The 22,167-nt window shown below is 36.9% G+C and overlaps 1 protein-coding gene across 2 annotated transcripts in view; it reads left to right on the top strand.

Annotated features, from left to right (window-relative positions):
- Positions 1 to 22,167, top strand: part of KIAA0825 (KIAA0825 ortholog) — a 412,907-nt gene that overhangs the window by 141,828 nt on the left and 248,912 nt on the right. For both annotated transcript variants that reach the window (XR_016392453.1, XM_089908366.1), the window contains exons 12-14: positions 21 to 211; positions 2,570 to 2,752; positions 12,232 to 12,342. Coding sequence is in view for 1 of the 2 variants with exons in the window: in XM_089908366.1 (XP_089764492.1) it covers positions 21 to 211; positions 2,570 to 2,752; positions 12,232 to 12,342 (485 nt within the window). In the remaining variant the exon portion in view is untranslated. The remainder of the gene's footprint in view (positions 1 to 20; positions 212 to 2,569; positions 2,753 to 12,231; positions 12,343 to 22,167) is intronic.

Genomic DNA, 22,167 nt, shown 5'->3' with positions numbered 1-22,167 from the left:
ATGTGTGGTGGTTTTGCTAGGGGGAAAGATGCTCCTTCTCGCTCCAGATGTGGCATTATTTCTTCTGGGCACTTCATCACGATCTCTGGACCATTCTGCCCCCTAAGTTAGCCCAGGAGATTCTAGCAGAAGTGCTGGAGAAATCTTTGGGTCTCCTGGCCTCCAGATATGCTCGGGCCCATCCCAGTTATAAGAGAACTCCACAGATAAGGTAATTGAAGTTGTGAAAACCATTGTTTTTTAAGAAAACTTTTTTGTCGTTTGTATAAAGCAGAATATAATTCTGTGTCTCATGACGTAGCTCCTTGTATATTTAACATATTTCTAACATCTGAAAGGAAATCATATTCAATTTTCCCGAGATACTTAAGTAGAAATGTGGAACTTGAATCAAAATAACTTTGTTCTTTTTTCTTCTTAAAATTGTATATAAAACCCACTTGTTTCTAAAGAGTGAGTCAAGATGTATTACAATCTAGGACATAGATGTCCAAAGGTTAATAAATAAGATAAAGAGGGAAAATTAAGGTCCTGAAATAGAGAAGAAAGCATCAGTGCTGTGATGAAGTAATTTGACTTTGAAATTCTAGGCAACCAGGGGATTTTTGTTTTTTTGGTTTTTTTTTAAATGTCTTTAAATAGTGTAGTTAATCTTTATTAAGGAAACTCTTTTGTCTAATCATTTGTTTCTTAATATAGTCTAATTACTTCTTTCCTCTTTTCCTTTATTTTTTTCCTTTTCTTTTCATTATGTATTACTAAAAGCCAGTTCAACAAAATGTGAAATCACAGAAAATGAGGAGTAGCAGTCACGGGGTCTTAAATTAAAGACTGAATTATAGTCCAATTCTATGGGTTATCTAGGCAATGAATTTTACAAAAATGTGCTTACGTGACAGCAATGGTCTGTACAAAGCGAAGGCTTTTGTTTTTACAAACATTCTGGCTAATATGATTAAGACCTGCCTTTTAGGTATAAAAAAATTTTTTTTTCAGGTATATGTTAGGAGGAACCGAAAGACATCAGAGGCTTTTTAAATTTTTTTCCAGTAGGAATTATTTTTCTGATCAAGCATGCTGCATTTGAAGGGCATTTAGGTCCTGCTACAGTGTTCCATAAGTATGGTATTTTGAACAGGCTGTTTTGAATTACTGACCAAGCATTTTTTTAAAAAACGTTGAACTCTGAAGAATAGACGGAAAATTCCTTTTGAGAGCAAAGAATACCTTCATTCTTTTCCTGATGTAGCTTAAGTCACTTTTGACTGTGAGGTGGCAAGTCATTATGAGATGCTTATGAAATCAGATTTACTATTAGCTCATGAAATAGGTAGTATATTTAATTGATTAACTGTACTATAGAGACTTTTGGTTTCTATTTTCTGGGTAGTTACATAAAAATGCCACGCAAAGCTAGAGTTATCTCTCCTAGTTTTTAATATGTAAAATAAATAAATACTTTTATTTGAATGGTTAATTCTAAAGCATCGATAGTGAGGAAATCAGATTTCGCAGGCATGTGTGCGTTTGTGTCTGTGTGTATATATATATCTTGGATTTGCAATTGTTTAATTAGCAATTAGAGTGAGTGGATGCAAACTATAATTAAACCTTCCTAAGGGTGATTCTTGATGCTTTTAGAATTCCAGTAGCTTCCAACTGTTGTATAACCAAAACCATATATATGATTTATATATAATATGTTATATATTATTAATGTATGTATACATGTATTATATATAATACATGTGAAGCTAAAATGTCATTTTAAAAGATCCTCAAACTGATTTGTTTCTTATCACTTCAAAACTTTCTTCTATTTCTTCAGCATTGAATTTAAAAGAAAAAAAAGAGGAAATTAACTGAGCTCTGTACAATTTAGTCATATACCAAAATAGTCTTTAAACAGATCTTTGGAGTGCTGTTAAAACTCAAGAAAGATAGAAACCAAAAAATGAGTTTATGAATAAGAAAAAATATAGGATATTTGCCACAAATTTATTTAATATTGGAAATTTCTGAAACAATAAGCTTTTCCATTTGCACTTCTGGTGTCATTTTTTCTCATCTTCCACTTGCTGGGAGAACATGTTGCCCAATCTTGTAACTTTCTTTTGACACCTTGTACTTGGATGAGGACAATTGTCCTGCTGTCAGATTTTTACCTATCATGCATGTATGGATAATAGCAAATTTTCTTTTAATCTGACTTTTGCTGAATTTAATTGCTGACTTTTGCTGAAGGAAAGTCTCTTGAGATTCTTGGAGAGTATCTTGATAATGCAAAATAAACATTTAAAAAAAAAAAAAAAGAAGTGCTCCTGAAACACTTCACTACTATAGACTTCACTATTCCTAAAGACAATGAATGGTATTATGGGTCAGCTAACACTTGGAAACTCAAAAGCTATCTTTGATGCTGTCTATCTGTTTTTGATCTCTGAAGCTCTGATAGCTAACTAAATATATCTATTCTTACATATTCTTAATATAATAGCTATGGATGATAGTGTATATACCAAGCAGAAAAACGATTTTAACATGATTTTCTTCTTTTTCTTTCCAACAGACTTGATGTCACAACAATTTTAGTATGCACTGAGAACATGTTATGGTCAGTTTGCACATCTGTACAGAAGCTTTTGAATCCTCATGAGTATGTAGATGATAAAATTTTAAAAATTCATACCCATTGTAATAATCTCTTCACAACATTAGTCATTTTGACTTCACCACTAACTGAATTATACCAGTAAGTATCAAATATATTTTCTTTTTAGCTATTATGATATATAAATTAATGTGATTTAACAGAGTTATTTTCATGATACTTACTGAATTGTGTGAAGTAGCAAGTAGAAATTTATTGAAGTGCGTTTTTGATGTGAGGTGAGCCATTTTACAAAACAAACACTAACCAACAAGGGTTTCTTCATTCTCAGAGTAATTTGGTCCTAGTAATGTGGTATATCTCTATTGGTCGATCCTATTCAGTTGATAAGGCTCCAGTACAAGCAGGATCATTTCGAGCATCACTATTTGAGTTGTTTAAATGATCAAATTATATTAATGGATTGGTTATTTCAGTCATAGCTTGATTACTCTGTGAAATAATAAATCATATCCAATGGCTTTGTGTGTCTTTCAAAAATATTTTTTAATTTTTAATTTGATATAAGGTGATTTTCTCTAATAAAAAATATTTTTAAATGATTGTAAAATATTCTCAAGGGACTTCCTTGGTGGTCCAGCGGTTAAGACTCTGTGCTTCCACTGCAGGGGGGCGTGGGTTCGATCCCTGGTCAGGGAACTGAGATCCCACATGCTGTGCAGTGCGGCCAAAAAAAATAAATAAAATATTCTCAAATCTGGAAGAGACCTCATGGTCCCATACTTTCAGTTACTCTGCCATAGATTTGCATTTTTAGTATTAGACTTTAGTGACTGAGCTAGTAATGGCAGTCAGTGGAAATAGGAACAAGTAATTACATTTTTTAAACGTTGAAATGTTTTACTTAGCTAAACAAATAAGATTTAGGGAAATTAAAAATTTTGAAATACTTTTCTGGTTTATTTCATTCAAATTTGTAATATTATAAAAGAGATTAGAGTAAATCTTGTAATAAAACGTTAATACAATTTTGTTTAAACCCTCCTCCAAAATAGTCACTTTATCTTGAAAGACTAGATATTGCATATTCTTAGTTTCTTGGATAGTAAAAATTATACACATTTCTGTTTCTTAGAATAAATTAGGTAAAGTATGTTTCTGCACTATGCTGGTAAAGGCAATATATAAATCTTGATTTTCAGTAAATTTTAAGACTTTTGTGTTAGAAATTCTAAGAGTAATTAACAAGTTTGATTTCAATTTCCCTATAATTTTCACCCACTCCTTGACTTTCAACAGACCCATTGTTTACAGATTGCTTCTTCTGGCAACCTTACCATTGAGAACTCATTTTAGAAATGGAGAATTCTTTCAGAAAGGGAAAGAAATAGTGAGATAAATTGCCATAAATTTGGGATTATGTACATAATGGTGCATAATCATAAAAAGCTCAAGGCCTGAAGCCTATAATAAATCCTAGTAAACTAAACTGATTTACCATAGATGAAAAAATAACTATGCTCTTAGTTCAATGGGTCATTTCATCTAAGGGGAAGGCCCTGTGAAAATCAGGAACAAAGTTGACAAATTTCATGGATTGGTCATGGTGAGCAATATTGAATTTCATGGTCTGTCACAGATGAATAGAAAAATTTTAACCCCCCAATGCATTTGTAAAACAAATAAATTATTATAAAAGATTGCATATTTTAATAATGATAATATAACACACATTCATTATTGTTAACCTGTGGCCTTTTGATACATTTTAAAACAACTATGCAAGTATTCAAATCTCTGTGATTTGTGCATTAGATATTGCACTGTAACCTCATTCAACAAATTTAAATTGCTAATTTCAACCAGGATTGCAGAACATTTTATACCAAGCACTGCCTCTGGTTTTCTTAATATAAAACATAAATAGTGGTATTGCTTTGAAGCATGAACAAAATTCTATACATACTTTAATTTTTTTATTATTTCTCAGATCATAAAAATTTTCACAGATTGTATCCATTCATGTTGATATAAAATTTATTATTGCTTTCCTAAAGTATAAATCTAATCTTTAAAATATATTTCTCTTTGTATTGACAAAGAAAATCTACAGGGCAGCATGTTCCTCACCAAATAGGAAAAAAAAAGTGTGTGTATGTTGCAAGAACCCTATTGACTTATTTATTAGCTTCTTTTCACAGCCAGGATATGAAGTTGTCATATTATTAGTATTTTAGAAAAAAATTGTATCTCTGTCTCACATTTAAAAATTAAACTGTATGCTTTGAGGAGTTGGTGAAGAGTAGCAATCAGATGTTGATAGCATTGAATTTTTATAAACTATGCCTGACATTTGTTACTCTATGTGATATACCTTTTTTGAAGGTGACTGCCTTTATTCCAAGTAGTTCTGACAGATAAACTGACTGTATTTTCCTTCCTGAGCTTAGCATAGGACTACTAAATCCCAGGGCAGAAATATGATTTTGAAATCTTTTCAGAAAGAATGAAGCCTGTTTGCAAAAATGTGTGTTCTTTTTTAACTCTCCTTTGAAGATTTCTGTTAGAATGTTGTAAAAGGAGTACTCCCTTTGTCCTCCAGGGAAAGAAACCTGCTGAAACAGAAAACATTCACCATGTATTTTCCAAAATGCTTATCACGTGTAGTTATACTTATCTTCTTCTGTAAAGGCAGTTAAGCTGCACTTTCAGAAGTGTGCTCAATGCACGTTCACACACATACCCAGACAGTGATTTCACGTATTGCATTTTGCTTGTGTAGAATGTTAGTTTTAATATAGCAAAGTAAAATTAATTTTTAGAATTTTAGGTAAATGCAATTTAGTTTCAATTCGTCAAATGTTGTTGCCTCCCTAGGCCCTATAATTAAGCACCAGGATTAAACACAAAGGATACAGCAGTGAACAAGATGAAATATTCACCCCCAAGTAATTTAGGAAAGTCTGAAAAAATTTTTAATGTTAAAATTGAATGTTATATCTCCAGAATATTTTGATGTGTTATATAAAAAGTAAAAATGGAAATTTTTTGTAAGTTGATTGTCCCCAATGTTACATCATTTAATAACATGGAAGAATGAATTTCAGTACAAGTACCAACATACCAGGCAAAGGTCGGAGTCATCAGCAATGGGCCAGAATGTTGATCACTAAGCCAAGGAACAGCAGACCTATCTTTTGGGGTTCACTTGTTATCATTCTCATGGCTTTTGAATCACTAAACTCTAAGGTATTTCAGTGCTTTGTCTGTAGTTCAGTTTCAAACTAGTACTAGGTGTTTTAAAGTTATTGTCTTAGCTTGTTTATTTCTTTAGTTATATGAAATTATTTCACTGTCCCTTACAAAACAGAAAGTGTTGGACTAAAACTTTGTTTTTCATACTTCAAGCATGTCTGGCACGCTTGAAACAGGTAGTTCCTCAAAATGTTAAGCATAGGGATGCTCATGTAAAATGTTGAGCATATGGTCCTATGACGCAGTAATTTTACTCCTAGGTATGTACACAAAAGAAATGCAAACATATGTCCATGTAAAGATTTGTACACAAGTGTTCATGGCAGCACAAAGTGGGAAGAACCCAAATGTCCATCAGCTGGTGAATAGAAAACAGTATGTGGCATATACATACAGTAGAATATTATTCAGCCATAAAAAGAAATGGAGTACTGGGCTTCCCTGGTGGCGCAGTGGTTGAGAGTCCGCCTGCCGATGCAGGGGACATAGGTTCGTGCCCCGGTCCAGGAGGATCCCACATGCCGCAGAGCGGCTGGGCCCGTGAGCCATGGCCGCTGAGCCTGCGCGTCCGGAGCCTGTGCTCCGCAACGAGACAGGCCACAACAGTGAGAGGCCCGCGTACCGCAAAAAAAAAAAAGAAATGGAGTACTGACAGATGCTGCAACAGGGATGAACTTCAAAACCTGCATGCTAAGTGAAGAAAGCCAGACATGTGAGAGCACATATTGTGTGACTCAGTTTACTAGAAACTTCCAGAATAAGCAAATCCACAGAGACAGAGAGTAGATTAGTGGTTGTCAGAGGCTGAGAGGAGGGAAGAATGGATAGTACCTGCTAATGGGTACAGGGTTTCTTCTGAGCCTAATTAAAATGTTATAAAATTAGATAGTGGTGAAAGTTGCACAGCTCTGAATATAGTAGAAATCATTTAGTTGTGTACTTAAAATGAGTAAATTTTGTGGTATGTGAATTATATATCTCAATAAAGCTGTTAAAAATGAATATAGATTAGATGGAAATAGAAATAAAAGTATGTAAAATGTAAAAAAAAAAAGGTGTCTGGAAGAATGCAAAATGATCCAGAAAACAGAGGTAGTTCTCTTAGCCATTTTGTTTAGATTAAATGACTCCCTTTGTACTCTTCCCTCTAAACATTATTTTTGAGGGAAATCTCTATCAAAAGAAAGAACTAAAATCAAACAGCTTTATGTGTGGTCTTAATAAGGTAAAACATTGGTAGACGGCTAGTTGTTAATTTTGGAGAAGACCAGTACCCTGAATCTCTGACTAGCTGGTTCCTGCCCTGTACTCTGGGGTCAAGTCTGGTTCAGTCTCTTCACCATATGTCCTGTTCTCAGTCTGCACCTTGTCTGTGTACCACCCAAGACTGACTTCACAGATGCCCCCCAAATTCATCCTCCTTTCTACTAAGCAGGGTCTGACAATACCTTCTATTTATTCACTCCTTTTTTTTTTTTAACCAGTATTTACAGTGTACTTTCTATAGGCCAAGCGTTGTGCCAGTCATTTTCTGACTTCAAATCATCATTTTCTAACCTCAAAGAGTTATTTTCATCATAAGAAACACAAGCCAAGGGCAGGAGAAATGCAGGGAACCATACTGTACTCCAAGTATCTTACCTTGTGTCATAAAGTTAATGACATTGAGGCAGCAACTTATAGTCCCAGGGGTAACACTGCTTTATGAAAGAAAAGCAGTGACTTAGAATTATGTTTAAAATGGTGAAGTAGATTGAATTTGGTTATCTCTGCATATTCATGGTTAGTTGGCTATGATTTTAGGGGCATCAGAAAGTCTCATACGTCCTCAGTTATCTCAAGTATTCCAGTGTTGTCTCAATAGTTCAGCTTCAAACCTAATTCTACTTCTTCTGAAGTTATGGTCTTCTCTTGTTATTTTTATTTATTGCGTACCTCCAATGGGTTTGGCACCATGGTAGCCACAGATGATATAAGATATCTGACCTGACCCCTCTGCCCCTGTGGAACTAACATCCTTGGGCTACCTCTATTCCATCCTGGAGATTTATTCCGTTAGCATCATATTATGAGACACATTTCTTCTGGGAGGGCAGCCAAAAGCAGGGTGGCACAAGAGAAGCATAAAACCCAGCTAACTCATTTTAGCATATCAGTTTATCTCACTTTTGATGTGCACTGAATTTATTTCATGCTAGCAGCAGCTGGCTACATAAGCTCAAGGAGTCAATCAGTTTTGATAATGAAAAAAGGAAGGAAGGCAACATAATTGTAGATCAGGGACCCAAAAGAGACAGAATCTGGGATAGTGTGCTCACGTTGGGTGGTGTGATCAGCCCAGAGCCAGTATGATGTTAATAACAGAGAAGGGGCATGATGTTGGAGGAAAGGCAAAGGCAAGGTGTTTTCCCCAAATTTATATTTTTCCCTTTAAGCAAAGCTATCTTTACAGGCCGCTAATTTGGAAATGAGAAGAAATGTATTCTGCTTCAACCTATGGACAATTACTTTTGTTTAAAGGAGTATTCACATTTGCTATATCAAAATTCTTTTATGTCTTGTGGAAAATGTAATTCTGTGGCTCATATGATTGTATTTTACTCTCCACTATGATTTATTTAGAGCATCTTCTCTTTTAACTGTATACCAAAACATCATTAGAGGGTATCTAATAGCTAGATCATCATTTCATTCTCCCATGGAGGCTTGTAGGCCAATTTTCACCCTGTTATACTCTCCAGAATAATGAAACTAATTTGGGATCTTGCTGTGGAATTAAATGCTCATACAGATCCCACCCCCTCTGAGACCATAAACATCTGCCATAATGTTTCATTATCGCCGGATAACCTTACTATTACCAGTGCAACTCTCAGTGGAGGAAAAGAGTTTAGGGACTGGCAGAAATGTTCTGGGAAGTATTGCATTGCCAATGGTTTGTAGCCTAAGAAAGTTTGGCACCAAATAGCCATTCCATTATTATTAGATCCTCCATTATTTTTTCTAATCTAATAGACAACTCTTTAGACTATTAGGAATTCCATGTCAGTTCTGAGGTAGTTGTAGACCTTGTTAAGAAGCATTTGCAACTGTCGTTATCATACTGATACTACCTTACATTTGTTGAGCCCTTATTATGTACAAGGCACCTGGCTAAAGGCTTTTATGCATTATCTCAATCATCACACTGACCCTGTGAGGTGATTATTATTATCCCCATCTTACAAATGAGAAAACTGAAGCAAAATTAATTGCCAAACAACATTACACATCTAATAAAGAGCCCACCCAAGATACACACCCAGGCTATCTGGCTCCAGAGGTCCTGCACATACTCAGGCAGGTGCATTTATGATCTTCCATGACCCTCCCCTTGGGTATGGAGCAGGCAGCAAAAAGTGAATGTAAAAGGATCAGAGGTAGAGTTAAGTCCTAAGAAGAAGCAAAGCCAAATAAGGGCATAGCGAGGGATGGAGTGGTGAGAAGGGAAATATTTTAGACAGGGTGGTCAGGGAAGACTTATCAGATAAGGTTTTGAGGTAGAGCCATCTATGGAGCCAGTTGAACATGGCAGAGAGGGCATTCTAGGTAAGCTATTCATTCTTGGAGAAATAAGGTGCCCCCTACCCCCTGCAGATAACTGGACAAATGGGGATTTATGCAAAGGGCTCAAAGAGGTAGGTGGAAAAGTAGGCAGAGGCTGTGATACCACAGCCTCTAGTTCCTCCTCTCTCATCAAGCCCAGCTCTTGTCCCATCCTTTTCCCCAAGTACATCACTTTCTTTGAGACAGCCTTTTTTTCCAGACTCCTTAACTGTACCTCCTCTCACATTATACCAGCACCTTCCTCTTCCTAGCTCCCTTGCTAGTGCGTGTCCCTCTCCTGCACCCTCACTCTCTTGGACTCTCTGTTCAGCCTCTGGAACACTGTTGGCAAAAATCACTCAGCTGTGCTTTTGTACCCTTTGACAATCCTACCCCTTGTCCTGTCTCTGGGTAGCTCCCTCTTTCATCCTTCTTCACTTTGGCCAAACCCTCCACCTTGTCCCATCCCACTATTTGCTAGAAGGTGGGCTTCTCCTTTACTTCTCTGAGAAACCCAGACCATCATGTATGTACTTTAACTTCTCATCTCCATTCTTAATAATTATCTTGATTCTTACTTACCTTTACATCCTTTGACTGGTGATCAGTGAGCCTTTTTTCCCAACCACAGCAAATCTTTTAACCTGAGCTCTTGATAACATTTACCTCCTACGTCATGGCCTTAGTCTCTGGTTCTTCTCCCCAAGACTCTCTTGTATTAAAAAATATTCCATCTTTATTACTGTGCCTCCCTTCTAAAACAGAGTTTGTGCTCATTGTCTCCACTTTTGCACCTACCATTTACTCAATATACTGCAGCTGCCCTCATCATGCTAAACAAACCACATGGGCTAGGTCATTCATGCACACCCAGTTGCTAACTTTACAAGTTTTGTCCCTCCATTCACTTACCCTCTCTGCAGCTTATGACATTATTGGCCATTTCTCTAACCCTAACATCACCTTCTCCTGGCTCTTTGCCTACTTCTCTGATGATTCCTTCTGCTTCATTTGAGTGCTTCTTTTTCTCACCTCACCCTTTAAATGTTGGTGTGTTCCAGAGTTCCATCCTTGTCCATCTTTTCATCTTACACTGTTTCTTTGGGTGAATTCACCCATTCCCATGGCTTCACCATTATGCTAGTGACTTACATATCAGTATCATCAATCCAAATGTCTCTTGTATATGCTGGATCAGTAAATCCAAATTCCTATTGGAGTCTGCAACCCCCTCAGCATATCTAAAACTAAGGAAAGCACCTGCAAGTCGTCCAGACTTCTTTTATCTTAACCCTTCTGCCTTCTACCTCCTCCCTTTTGCTGCCTCCAACCCCATATCATTAGAGAATGAATATTGTTAATTCTATTAATTTTATTTCTTTTTATATTTGTCCCATACACACAATCTCTTATGCTTCTTACTTTGGCTTAGGACTTTGTCTTCTTCTGCGGTCTACCGAAATATCATCTTCATTATCTCCCTTCCTCCAGCCCTAATCTCCAATCAGCTCTCCTCACTAGTGCACAAGTGAGTTTCCTAAAATGTAAAATAGCTGATAAAACTCCTATGCTATAAACTCTTCAGTGATTCCTCATTGCTAATACAAAGTCCAGACTCCTTAGAAAAGCATGTCCTGGTGCCCTGACCTAGCTCATGCCTGCTTCTCTAGTTCACACAGTGGAAGGTATGGGATGGAAATAGGACAGCCTCATTTTGGAGCCTATTTATGGAATTTTGTTCTGTCTGAAATTTAGTGAGGAAATGGCTTTCAAAGAGGAGATGATCTATTAAAAATCTAAAAAATGTCAACATGTATTTAATTAGAAGGTGTTCTACTTGGCGAGACAAACAGTGGAGAGGCAGGTCAAATTTGGAAATGTGAGGATACAAGAAGCAGGCTGTAGAATGAAAAGAGAGGGGTGGGTTTTCAGAGTCAAATTCCGTTCTACCTATTATTTAAAAGATGCTATTGCTACTGTACTTTAGATGAAGAGAGATAGCACCACTTCAAACAATTCTATTTCTAAAATGTTCCCAGTTGTGACTCTTAACTCCATGTAGGCAAATATAGTCTTCTGTTATTATAAAAATTTTATTAGCCAAGCTATCTACTAAAGATTTTATGTAACAAATCCTTTCTTATTACCTCAAGATTTATTGTTGAATTTGGGCCAACGTAGAAAAATGTTATAGTTACTTCTCCAAAGATAGTTGTAGACCAGATATTCTGGCCAAATTGTTCTAATTTTGAAATCACAGTCGTATATTTTACAGTTTAATTCTTCTTTACCCGCCTTCTGTAGGCCCTTAGGAGCATACAAAATTAATTGTAAATTCTCATTAATTGTTTAGTATTTATAAATCACTTTAAAGAGTAAAAAGATGTACCTTTATGCTGAACATTTTTGCATTAACGAAGCAAAAATGACAAAATATTGACATTTACTGGATTCAGGTTGAGGGAGGGAGACATATGTGGTATTCATTTTACTATTCTTCATACATTAATTTTTGACAAATTTTATAATGGGAATTTTTAAAATTAAATGATAATGGTATTGTCATACCTTCCCAAGTGTAATGGTTGTTGCAGAGAGGCCTCTGAATCACCTATTAAATTGTAAATACCAAGTGGTTGAAGTGGGTGCGTTGTCCATTCTAGCACAATATTGTTTTGTGTAAAATCATTAACTTTGAATACTAAAGAAAAATAAATTTTGATGGTCTTCATAGTTAATGTCCCCTGTATACTCTGAAATAATGATTTTTATTTCCCTAGGACTTTTCAGCATGGCATGGACGATTCTGCCTCAGATTCCTTAAAGCCATTTTTCAAGCAACCATTGCATTGGCTTTCTTGCATATCACATTTTTACCCTTCTTTACTCAGGTGAGAACCTCTAAAAACTACACCATCTATAATTCTTTGATTCCTTTGAAGTTTAATAGAAACTTTTATCCATGGAGGTAAATACATCTTACAAAAAGAAATTAAAACTTTTGACACTATGCAGGTAAGTAAAGAGCATATTTCTTTCTTTAGCTCAAGAATCCAAGATATAGGCCTCATAATCATTCCACTAACATAGTTGTACTAAAGTAATGGAAAAATGTGGATTTTTGGAATTTAGTTTTATTTTAGCTAATTGCCTAGCCATTTTAAAACTCATCCTTCTTGATCTATGACTGGGGATTTGACAGTTCTCCAGCTAATTGTCAAAAAAAAGCAGTAATATGGGATAATTCATGTGACTAACTCAGAGCCTGAGGAAAAAGTTGAGAGAGGAGTAACTTTAAAAATTATGAATAGGGTCTTTCACTTTTATTATTTAATTAATGGCATTTAAACATAAGAAAAATCATTTAAAGCAAGAAATGTACTTCCAGAGTAATTTGATGACATTGTGTGGCATTACGTGGAATGTCAGTTTGATTCTTTGCTGAATATATCATAGGAAAGTAGCTTTCCTTGGTATCTGTGAATAAATATATCATGTATAGCTGTAGGAGAATATTGTTAATCCCTACACATTCTTGATTCATCTTAGAAATACACTATTAGTGATTTCACTATCTAAATTGACTGACTGTATCTCTCTCTTGAGGAACAAGAGTCCTACTCGTAAAAAGAGGGTATGAAAACCTCATACACAAGTCTCTATAGACACAATAAACATATACTGTTTACCTATCATGTGCCTGTCCTCATATACGTAACGGGAAATCCAAGATCAATGAGACATTTGCCCTCCTACCTTCAAGGACCTCAGAGTATTGTTGTTACTTCACTTACATGTAAAACGTTTTCAACATCTATGAACAATTCCTTATGACTGATTCCTAGAAAGGGAACACCCTGGGACTTCCCTGGTGGTACAGTGGTTAAGACTCCGTGCTCGCAATTCAGGGGGCCCAGGTGTGATCCCTGGTCAGGGAACTAAATCCCATGTGCCGCAACTAAAGACCCAGCGCAGCCAAATAAGTAAATAAATAAATAAATATTTTTTGAAGAAAGAAAGAAATGGAACACCCTTAATACTCTGTCACCTCCATACACTGCAGCTGTCATGTAAATACCTCTTACGTCTTTAAGGATTAAATAGCTGACTTTAATATTCGTTATTGCAAAGGTAACACATTAAACAACTGGATCTTTTACAGTGTGAGTTAAGCAAACAACCTGTTTCCTTTTGATGAGTTCCCAAACTTCTAAACATATTTGTTCTCCATGTTACTATCACATTTGCTTAATCTTTTTTTTTTTTTTTTTTCCCGGTACGCGGGCCTCTCACTCTTGTGGCCTCTCCCGTTGCGGAGCACGGGCTCCGGACGCGCAGGCTCAGTGGCCATGGCTCACGGGCCCAGCCGCTCCGCGGCATGTGGGATCTTCCCAGACCGGGACACGAACCCGTGTCCCCTGCATTGGCAGGCGAACTCTCAACCACTGCGCCACCTGTTTAATCTATTTTTATTGCTTGCTTTTATCTTACTCTATAACCAATGGAGTTACCTCTTTAAGCATAGCTGATAAGACTTCCACCTCCAGGCTTGCTCTGTTCAGCCCATCTAGAGGCCTGGGAAGTCAGCGTGTAAATGGGTTTATCTTTCAAATAGCTTCTTATATTTAACTTCTTTCTCTTTTCTATACCTAAAGCAAACGTAAGTGTAATAAGACTTTTCTTTCTTTCTGCTTGATTGTAGCCATCAATCTTCACTATTATCCTAATGCAAAGATTAGAACATGGTGGTGACTGCTCAGCCCACAGTGGAAATGCAATTTGATACAAGTTTTATGGAGAGCAATATAATAAAACTGTATCAAAAATCTTAAAAATAGAGCTTCCCTGGTGGCGCAGTGGTTGAGAGTCCGCCTGCCGATGCAAGGGACACGGGTTCGTGCCCCGGTCCGGGAAGATCCCACATGCCGCGGAAGCGGCTGGGCCCGTGAGCCATGGCCGCTGAGCCTGCGCGTCCGGAGCCTGTGCTCCGCAACGGGAGAGGCCACAGCAGTGAGAGGCCCGTGTACCGCAAAAAAAAAAAAAAAACCTTAAAAATATTTATGGCCCTTTATCAGCAATTCCATTGCTAAGAATCAATCATAAGGAATTAATCAGCTGCTGAGAAAGTTTTATATTCAAGGATATTCATTGAAGCATTATTTGTAAAAGGAAAACATGGAAATAAATGTCTCACAGTATGGAATTAGACAAATCACCTATGGATTAGCCATGCGATAGACTACTGTGGTGTCGTTAAAAGGGTTGATTTTGAAAAATATTAAATGACAAATCATTGTGATTTATACTCAAAGGAAAACTGCAGGTTAGTAATGTTGTAGTAATCAAAGCCAGCCCAGTTTTTAGAGTGATAACTGTGAACCTGACATGCCCAGTGCTTCATATACATTATCTTTTTCAAACCTCACACCAGTCTTTGAAATAGTACTCATGTGCTTCTTTCATGGAGAGTAAAGTGATGTGCAGGTAGCAACTTTCTGAAGAGAACAAATCTGGGAGGCAGACTCTGAACCTCGGCTTGTCTGCTTCCAAAGCCCGAGCTCCTGACAGCTGCACCTCCACCTTTCAGAGGGAGAGCAGTTCAGGATGACGTTAACAGTCATGCAAGAAAAATCTAAGATTGTCAGTTATTAATTATGTAAAGTCTCTTTATCATTCGACTTGCAGGAGCCCTGATATACTAATGTATAGTGTTTATCTCCAAGGGAGGGATCTAGTAGGCAGATTCCCCAAACTTGCATCATATGGGAGCCCCCATTTCCCAGGGGATGAACAATTATTGCAAGGTGGCACACAACTGAGAAGTGTTGAACTATGCCATACTACTCTACACATAGCATTTTAAAAGTATGTAGAGAAAAACAAATATTGAAAGGATATAAAAACTCTACGCTAGGGGCTTCCTTGGTGGCGCAGTGGTTGAGAGTCCTCCTGCCGATGCAGGGGACGCGGGTTTGTGCCCCGGTCCGGGAAGATCCCACATGCCGCGGAGCGGTTGGGCCCGTGAGCCATGGCTGCTGAGCCTGCGCGTCCGGAGCCTGTGCTCCGCAACGGGAGAGGCCACAACAGTGAGAGGCCCGCGTACCGCAAAAAAAAAAAAAAAGCAAAACTCTATGCTAGAGAGCTTATAGTTTACATGTTTATATGGTAGGATTGTAAGCAATTTTAATTTTTATCTGGGCACTTTCCAAATTTCCTATAATGAAAGCAGCTTAATTTTATTAAGATTAAAAAAATTTAAAAGAAAAAAGAAACCTCATTTTTTAAAATGCTCTTTGATTCACATGTATTACCCTGTAACCGCCCTACAGAGGATTTCTAGCTCTGGGCACTTCCTTTACCCCAACATTCTATGTCCGGCTGCCCATATTTCTTGAATGACCCACTATATTACTGGAAACCCAGCATAATGTCTTCAACAAATCCTTCTTTTCACTCTTCCCTTGTCCCCTAACCATGGTGTCTTTTCTATAAGGAACACATCATTCTTAAACACTTCAAGGGTAGAATCTTGATTCTGCTTTCCATATTGAGCTGCTTGTTGCCTATTCCTACTGTATTATCGTGTTCAGTTGATTCATTCCCACAGTTCTCTTAGAAGCAGTCTTTCTCTACAACCCATGGCAACAACCCTGGTCCATCTTACTATTATTTAATATGTTTTAAAAACTGTTTTTGTTATACCATTCTACTGCTCAAGAACCTACAGTAGCTTCTGCTTCTCCCACACTGCCTGGCTTGTTTCCTGGAGCACCCAACACTCTTCTCCGCTCCAGTTGTCAGTCTTCTTTCTTGTCTTTAAGACACAGTTATTCTACAATTTTAACTTTTATTTATTGCTTACTCTCAACTTTGAGCCTTTATTTATGTAGTTTTCTCTCCTGAAATGCCTTTGGTTCTCTATCTTGCCTTTTTAAATTCTTCATGTAAGTACAGTATGAACCATTCTACCCTGACTTTCTGACAGTTATTCTGTCTAACAGTTCCATATAATCTGCACAGAAAGACATGATCCATGTGATTCATGATCCAACATGTTCAGAACAGAGGAACCCAGGATAGCAATAAAAGTAGTTTCAAAACAACTCAACTTATTGATTTGCATTTGTCAAGCATTGCAATGGGAATTCCTAGACCACCATCATGTGACCTTAAAAATCTTTACCTTTCCATCCATTTCCTCACATAAATCAGTTGTTGCTGTGTGTTTTTCACCCTTAAATTATCCTCCAAAACTCCATTCCTCACCTTAGCAACTAAAATGAACTGTTCAGGGAAATACACATGGGTTGAATGATGATAAACTAAAAATACATTATGCTTTTTTTTTGGAAAGTGTGAGGATGAGACTAAAATATTTAATATTATGACGTATCTTAGTAATTTAGTCACCTATTTGCTCATTTATTTACACCTGTGCATTGTTGCAGAAAGATTTAAGTTGGCTTTTAATAGTATTAAATATATTAAGATAATGAATTAAAAGTAGGTGAGAAGGAAGAAACAGAGCAAGGAGGACATGAAATTAAGACTTACAATAAGAGTTAGAGATGTATAAATAGTTGTATGCACTGTAAATTTGTCTATAGGGTTACTAGAGAATGCCTACCAAGTATATAAATTGGTAAAAATAGAATTTTTCATGTTCTCCTAGAAATCCTGGAATAGAGTTTAGAAGAGTTTGCTTTAGGGAAAATATATGTATTTTCAAAGCAATAAGTAAAATATACTATATTCATTATCCCAAGCAGTGTTACAGGCTAACAATGTGAGTTGATTTAGAAAGGGTAATCAGTTTCATGCTAGATTAAACTAAGGTATGTGGAGAATATATTCATCTCAGTGTTAATACTATGACAGCACACTGTACTTTCATATAAATGTTCAAGAAAGAATACTATCTTAGTCAATTATACTGTTGCATTATAAAGTTTTTTTTTTATTATTTTCCCAACTTTCATCATCTTGTGGTTCTTTCAGTAGTTCCAAATACTTTTCGGGTCTTCCTTAGCTAAGGAGGTCATAACTGGACACTGAATCCAAGTAGCATAATCAGTGTGAGTGAACAGTCCATTCATTTTACACTGCTCATTTTCTTTTATGATGACAACATGATGTTTTGATTCATGGCCATTCCATTCTGAGCTCTGGATATTTCTTTCTACGATGCTTTTGTTTCCATTATGGTTTTACTCAATGTAATCCTGTTTTGGACTTGTATGCTTTTTTCCCCTCCCTAAATATTAAGCTACCTTTGGCTTCATTTTATTATATGCTATGTGGGTCTTCCCATTTACACAGTTTACCAAGATGTGTTCATTCATTCTTTCAATAAATGCATTTTAAAATTTTTCTCCAAATAAGGCATATGCTAGGTATAAGTGGTGAGGGAAGAGATAGCCAATAAAATTTCTTTGCAGGTTCATCTGCTTTGGCCTGGCTATTAAATATTGAACATCCTTAGCATTCTATCATAGAACCTTTTGTAGGTGAACTCACACATGTCTGTGGTTTCATGTACTTTTTAAGTGGCCCCCAATTCAAATCTCTGCTTTCAGCCTCTTCTAGGACTACAGACCTATATATTCATGGGTGTGAATCGTACATGAATGTCTTCTTCAGGTTTATACCTGGTGAGCATGAGACACCTCAAACTCAACATGACAAAAATTGAACTTAGGATACTCCCCTCCAAATTGATCCTCTTTCATTTTCCCCCATTTTGATTAATTGTACCTGCATGTGATTGTATAAGGCAGAGACCAGAAGGCAACCTGAGTACCTCCCTCTTCCTCTTCTACTAGATCCAGTTCATTACTAACTCTCGTTAATTTTAGCTCCTAATATCTGTTCTCCATAGTACCACCTTTGCCTTAGTGCATCACCTCTCTCCTGACTACTGCAGTGACTCCTTGGTTTCCTCCCGTGTATATGTTGACTCCAATATTCTCCAAACTATAGCCAGAGACTTCTCAAACCAAAATCTATTTTCAAAACTAAGTTTTATCATTTCACACTTATAGCTCACAGCCCTCCATGAATTCCCCTTTATCCTTAAGCATACACAAAACATTTACCATGGCCTGTAAAACCTACATAGATGTGGCTTACCCTCCTCTGCAACCTCTTCTGATACCACACTACCCTGTGATTTTGCTCCTCACACATTAACCTTTTTTGCATTTCCTTGCCATGAAATGTACCATTCTGCCAAAGGATCTTTGCACATGCTTTTCCCTTTCCCTGAAAGATCTTCTTCCCCTTTCATCTAGTAATGTCAATCTATCTTCCTATCTCAGTTCCAGTGTGACTTCTGTAGGGAAGCCTTTCATCAACCCCAAAGACTAGCTTACTTCTTCTCGTACATCTTCTAATAGCATCTTTTGCTTTTTCTTGATTGAGTTTTTATAGTTGTAATTTTATCTTTATTTGTATGACTGTTTAAACCATGCATGTATTCCCTGCTGAATTCTGTAAAAACAATGAGTTTGTTTTTTACTTACTGTTGTGTCTCCATGGCCTTGCACACAGAAATCAGCCAACAAATATTGGTTTAATGACTAAGTGAATTAAGGAACAAATGAGTTATTGTAGTATTGTTTCAGATATTGCCACATTAAATGGTACTTTTAACTCTTTTCAAACATTTGATCTGAGTGGTCAAGCTCAGTGATGGGAAGAAAGCTCTTGTTGGGGAAGTGGCTTCTAGTATCCTCAGGAGAGAACATCTGGGGAGGAGGACAAAAGAGAACTTTGGTCTTCCAGCTGCTGCTGTCAGGCTGTTCCATAGGACTGAAGAGAAAAGCTTAGAGAACTTGTACTCTGATGAGGTGCCAAGCTTTGACCTGGAGCCAACAGTCAGGGAAGTAATGGGAGCTTTTGAACACCAAAGCTCTAACATGGCTGTTCCAGAGTGTGGATGGACAAGCAGCTGGATCTTTGAAAAGATTTTCAGAGAAAAAGTCATATGTTTGTGGAGCAGTTACTAAAAGAAGTGAAAATGTCAGGTGAGCTGGTTACTTGATATAGCTAGATATTTCTGCATATCTTTCCTTTTCTATTATGGTTTAAAGGTATTATATAAATAAGAATATAGCAATGGAACCAGCAATGAGATAATAAGAAACAACTATAGGTTTTCACATTAGACCGACAAGGTTTGCAGACCTGTATAGTTTTGTGATTTAGAAAGTTAGTTAAATAGTTTATATTTTTGTGAGGAAGTTAAGACATAAATACAGTATGATCTTATTGATCTACTTGAAAACAGCACATAATACCATTGTCTACTTCCCCCATCTTGAAACATCTTCTTCCCTTAGCTTCTGAGATATTCTCATGGCAGAGTTACGAGGATTTAATTAGCTAATGTGCCTACAAGGCACCCATCACGTAAGTGCTTACTAAACAATCATTCAGTACTGCTGTGTTAGTAAAGAGCTGTATGTTTCAGAAAGTGGAAGGTCTTATCAATTATCCAAACATGTTAAAAGGACCAGCTCCAAGTATGGTAAAGTGGAAAGAATATTGAACTATTTTCTCATTGAGTCTCTGCACTTATCAGAAGTGTGATGCCAGGGGAGACCTTTCTTGAACTCCTGTAACAGGATATTTATTATCTGGTAGACAAGGACCAATAATAGTTAAAGGCTCTAGAGAGATAACTTCTGCTCCTCTAAAGGGATGGTTAAGTGATTTAGTAGTCTCCAGTGTCTTATTGACTCAGGTGCTAGAATAGCACTTCTGGGGGAGTCCAAAAGTGGTGGCTGACATGTAATATCAACATTATTTTTAAAATTAAAATTAGATTCTTGTGTATTTTTAGAAATAAGGTACATTAACCTGTGTAACACTAAAGTGTGGAGTTAGGGCTATGAGTTTGGGGCACTAATATATCTTTGGGTGATTTTCGAGAAATGGGGTCATCCCAAGTGAAAAAGTTTAATTTACTAAAATCAAGAAATAATTCACATCCTCACAGGTTGAATGCCTATCCTTTAAGCTGCATACCAGGTAGTGTGGATACCATCAACTCTGAAAAACTGAGACTCTTTAAGAGTATCAGTTTACCTCAGTGGACAAAGTTATTAAAAATCAAGGCAAATCCTATATATAAACATGCAGGTGAACCCTGTCTTATTTCTATTTATTGAATCATCTCTAATTATAAATATCATAGAGACATGGCTATACCCATTATAGAGATTAAAATATGTGCAAACATTTTCAATGTTATAACTACATATATTTTGCACATTCTTGATTAAGGTGATGAAGAAAATACTTTGGGTTTCTGTTTTCCCCCCTCAGCTTTTTTCCCCAGGTACTAAAGAGAAAATGTTAGAACTGTTTTAAATATTTGTCTCCCCAGAAAGATTTGGAAGGATTAGTTTTGGAAAGGCAAAAGTAGTATAGTAGTATGGAGCTTTTCCTCCTCTGCTTTCATTATCCCACTTTAGGGCTTTCACTCTCAATTTCTCTTTAGTTATGCCCTTGCCTTTGTTCTCTGAATCATGTAACTTATGGTCTCTGGCATAAATTTGGCCCAGTAATCCGTGACAGGAACCATCTGGTCAAAATCAGTCCCTAGATACCTTAAATAACATGGCTCCAATTTGGGAATCAGCCTTGAGACCACAAACCCGAGTTTGAGTCAAAAACATGGTATCCTCAATCAGGAGGTTGAATAGAGCCAAACATCCTCAATGCTGGAAACTGCAACTTACCCACCAAATATCAACCAGGTTGAATGGAAGGAAACATGGAGTAGTGGAATAATCATGGGTTCTGAAGTCAGAAAAGCCTGGGTTCAAAGTCCAGTTGCCATATTTATTAACGAAATGACCTTGGACTATTTTCCCAATATTCCTGAAACATACATTAAGTGAGTTGAGTCCTAAGTGTCTACATGCATGTCTTATTTTGCATTTCCCCAAGAAGCAGACCCTGAGACAAGGATTGAAGTGAAATTAGTTTATTTTCTAAGTGGACGAAACACTAGAGGGGAATGAATAAGTGAGACAAAGAAAGAAAGACAGCAAATAAAGATTAGTGTAATCAAGCCAACTACCACAGGAGTAACTAGAACTTATACCTTCAGGGGAAATTCTTGGAGCCAGTGGGAAAGGCACATCTCAGAGTTTTCCCACCAGGGCAACAAGGATGCTGAGGAATTTATTAGTAATTTTCATCCATCGTTGGTTGAAGGCTGCTCTGGAGGTGTTAATTTGCTGGCACTTCCAACCTATCTTGCCGGAAGGTAGAGAAATGCAGGTTCTGACAGCAAAAGGCAGGCTATTGTCAACTGAGTGGTAAGGGCAAGAGGATGTGGGGACATTGACATTTGTTCTAACCCTTGCACCACTGAAATCCACTCATTATTGATGTTAAGTTCTCTGGGCCTTATCATTGATTCTTCAAGGTGGTGGCTGGTCAAAAAAAAAAAAAAGTTTTATTATGGTTGAGTTAATGGGACAAGTTAGAGTGTCTCCTGCTTCCATTATTCCTGAGTCTGCAAATGCTAATCATCATTACATTCCTCTACCACTTATTCTAGCTTCCCCTTACCCTCAGTCATCACATCTGCTTGCATATGTTGCTTCCCTAGCATAGACATAGACCTTCATCCTCGCGAGGTTGAACCATAACTACCATTCCCTTATCAGAATGTGGTTACTTTGGTCACCTATTTACGGTTA

Source organism: Delphinapterus leucas, chromosome 3 (genome assembly GCF_059928025.1).
Source record: "Delphinapterus leucas isolate spDelLeu-1000000601 "Yukka" chromosome 3, BTC_Dleu_Yukka2, whole genome shotgun sequence".
NCBI lineage: Eukaryota > Metazoa > Chordata > Mammalia > Artiodactyla > Monodontidae > Delphinapterus > Delphinapterus leucas.
Note: the sequence above shows the minus strand (reverse complement) of the source record. Positions and strands in the feature narration are given on the sequence as shown.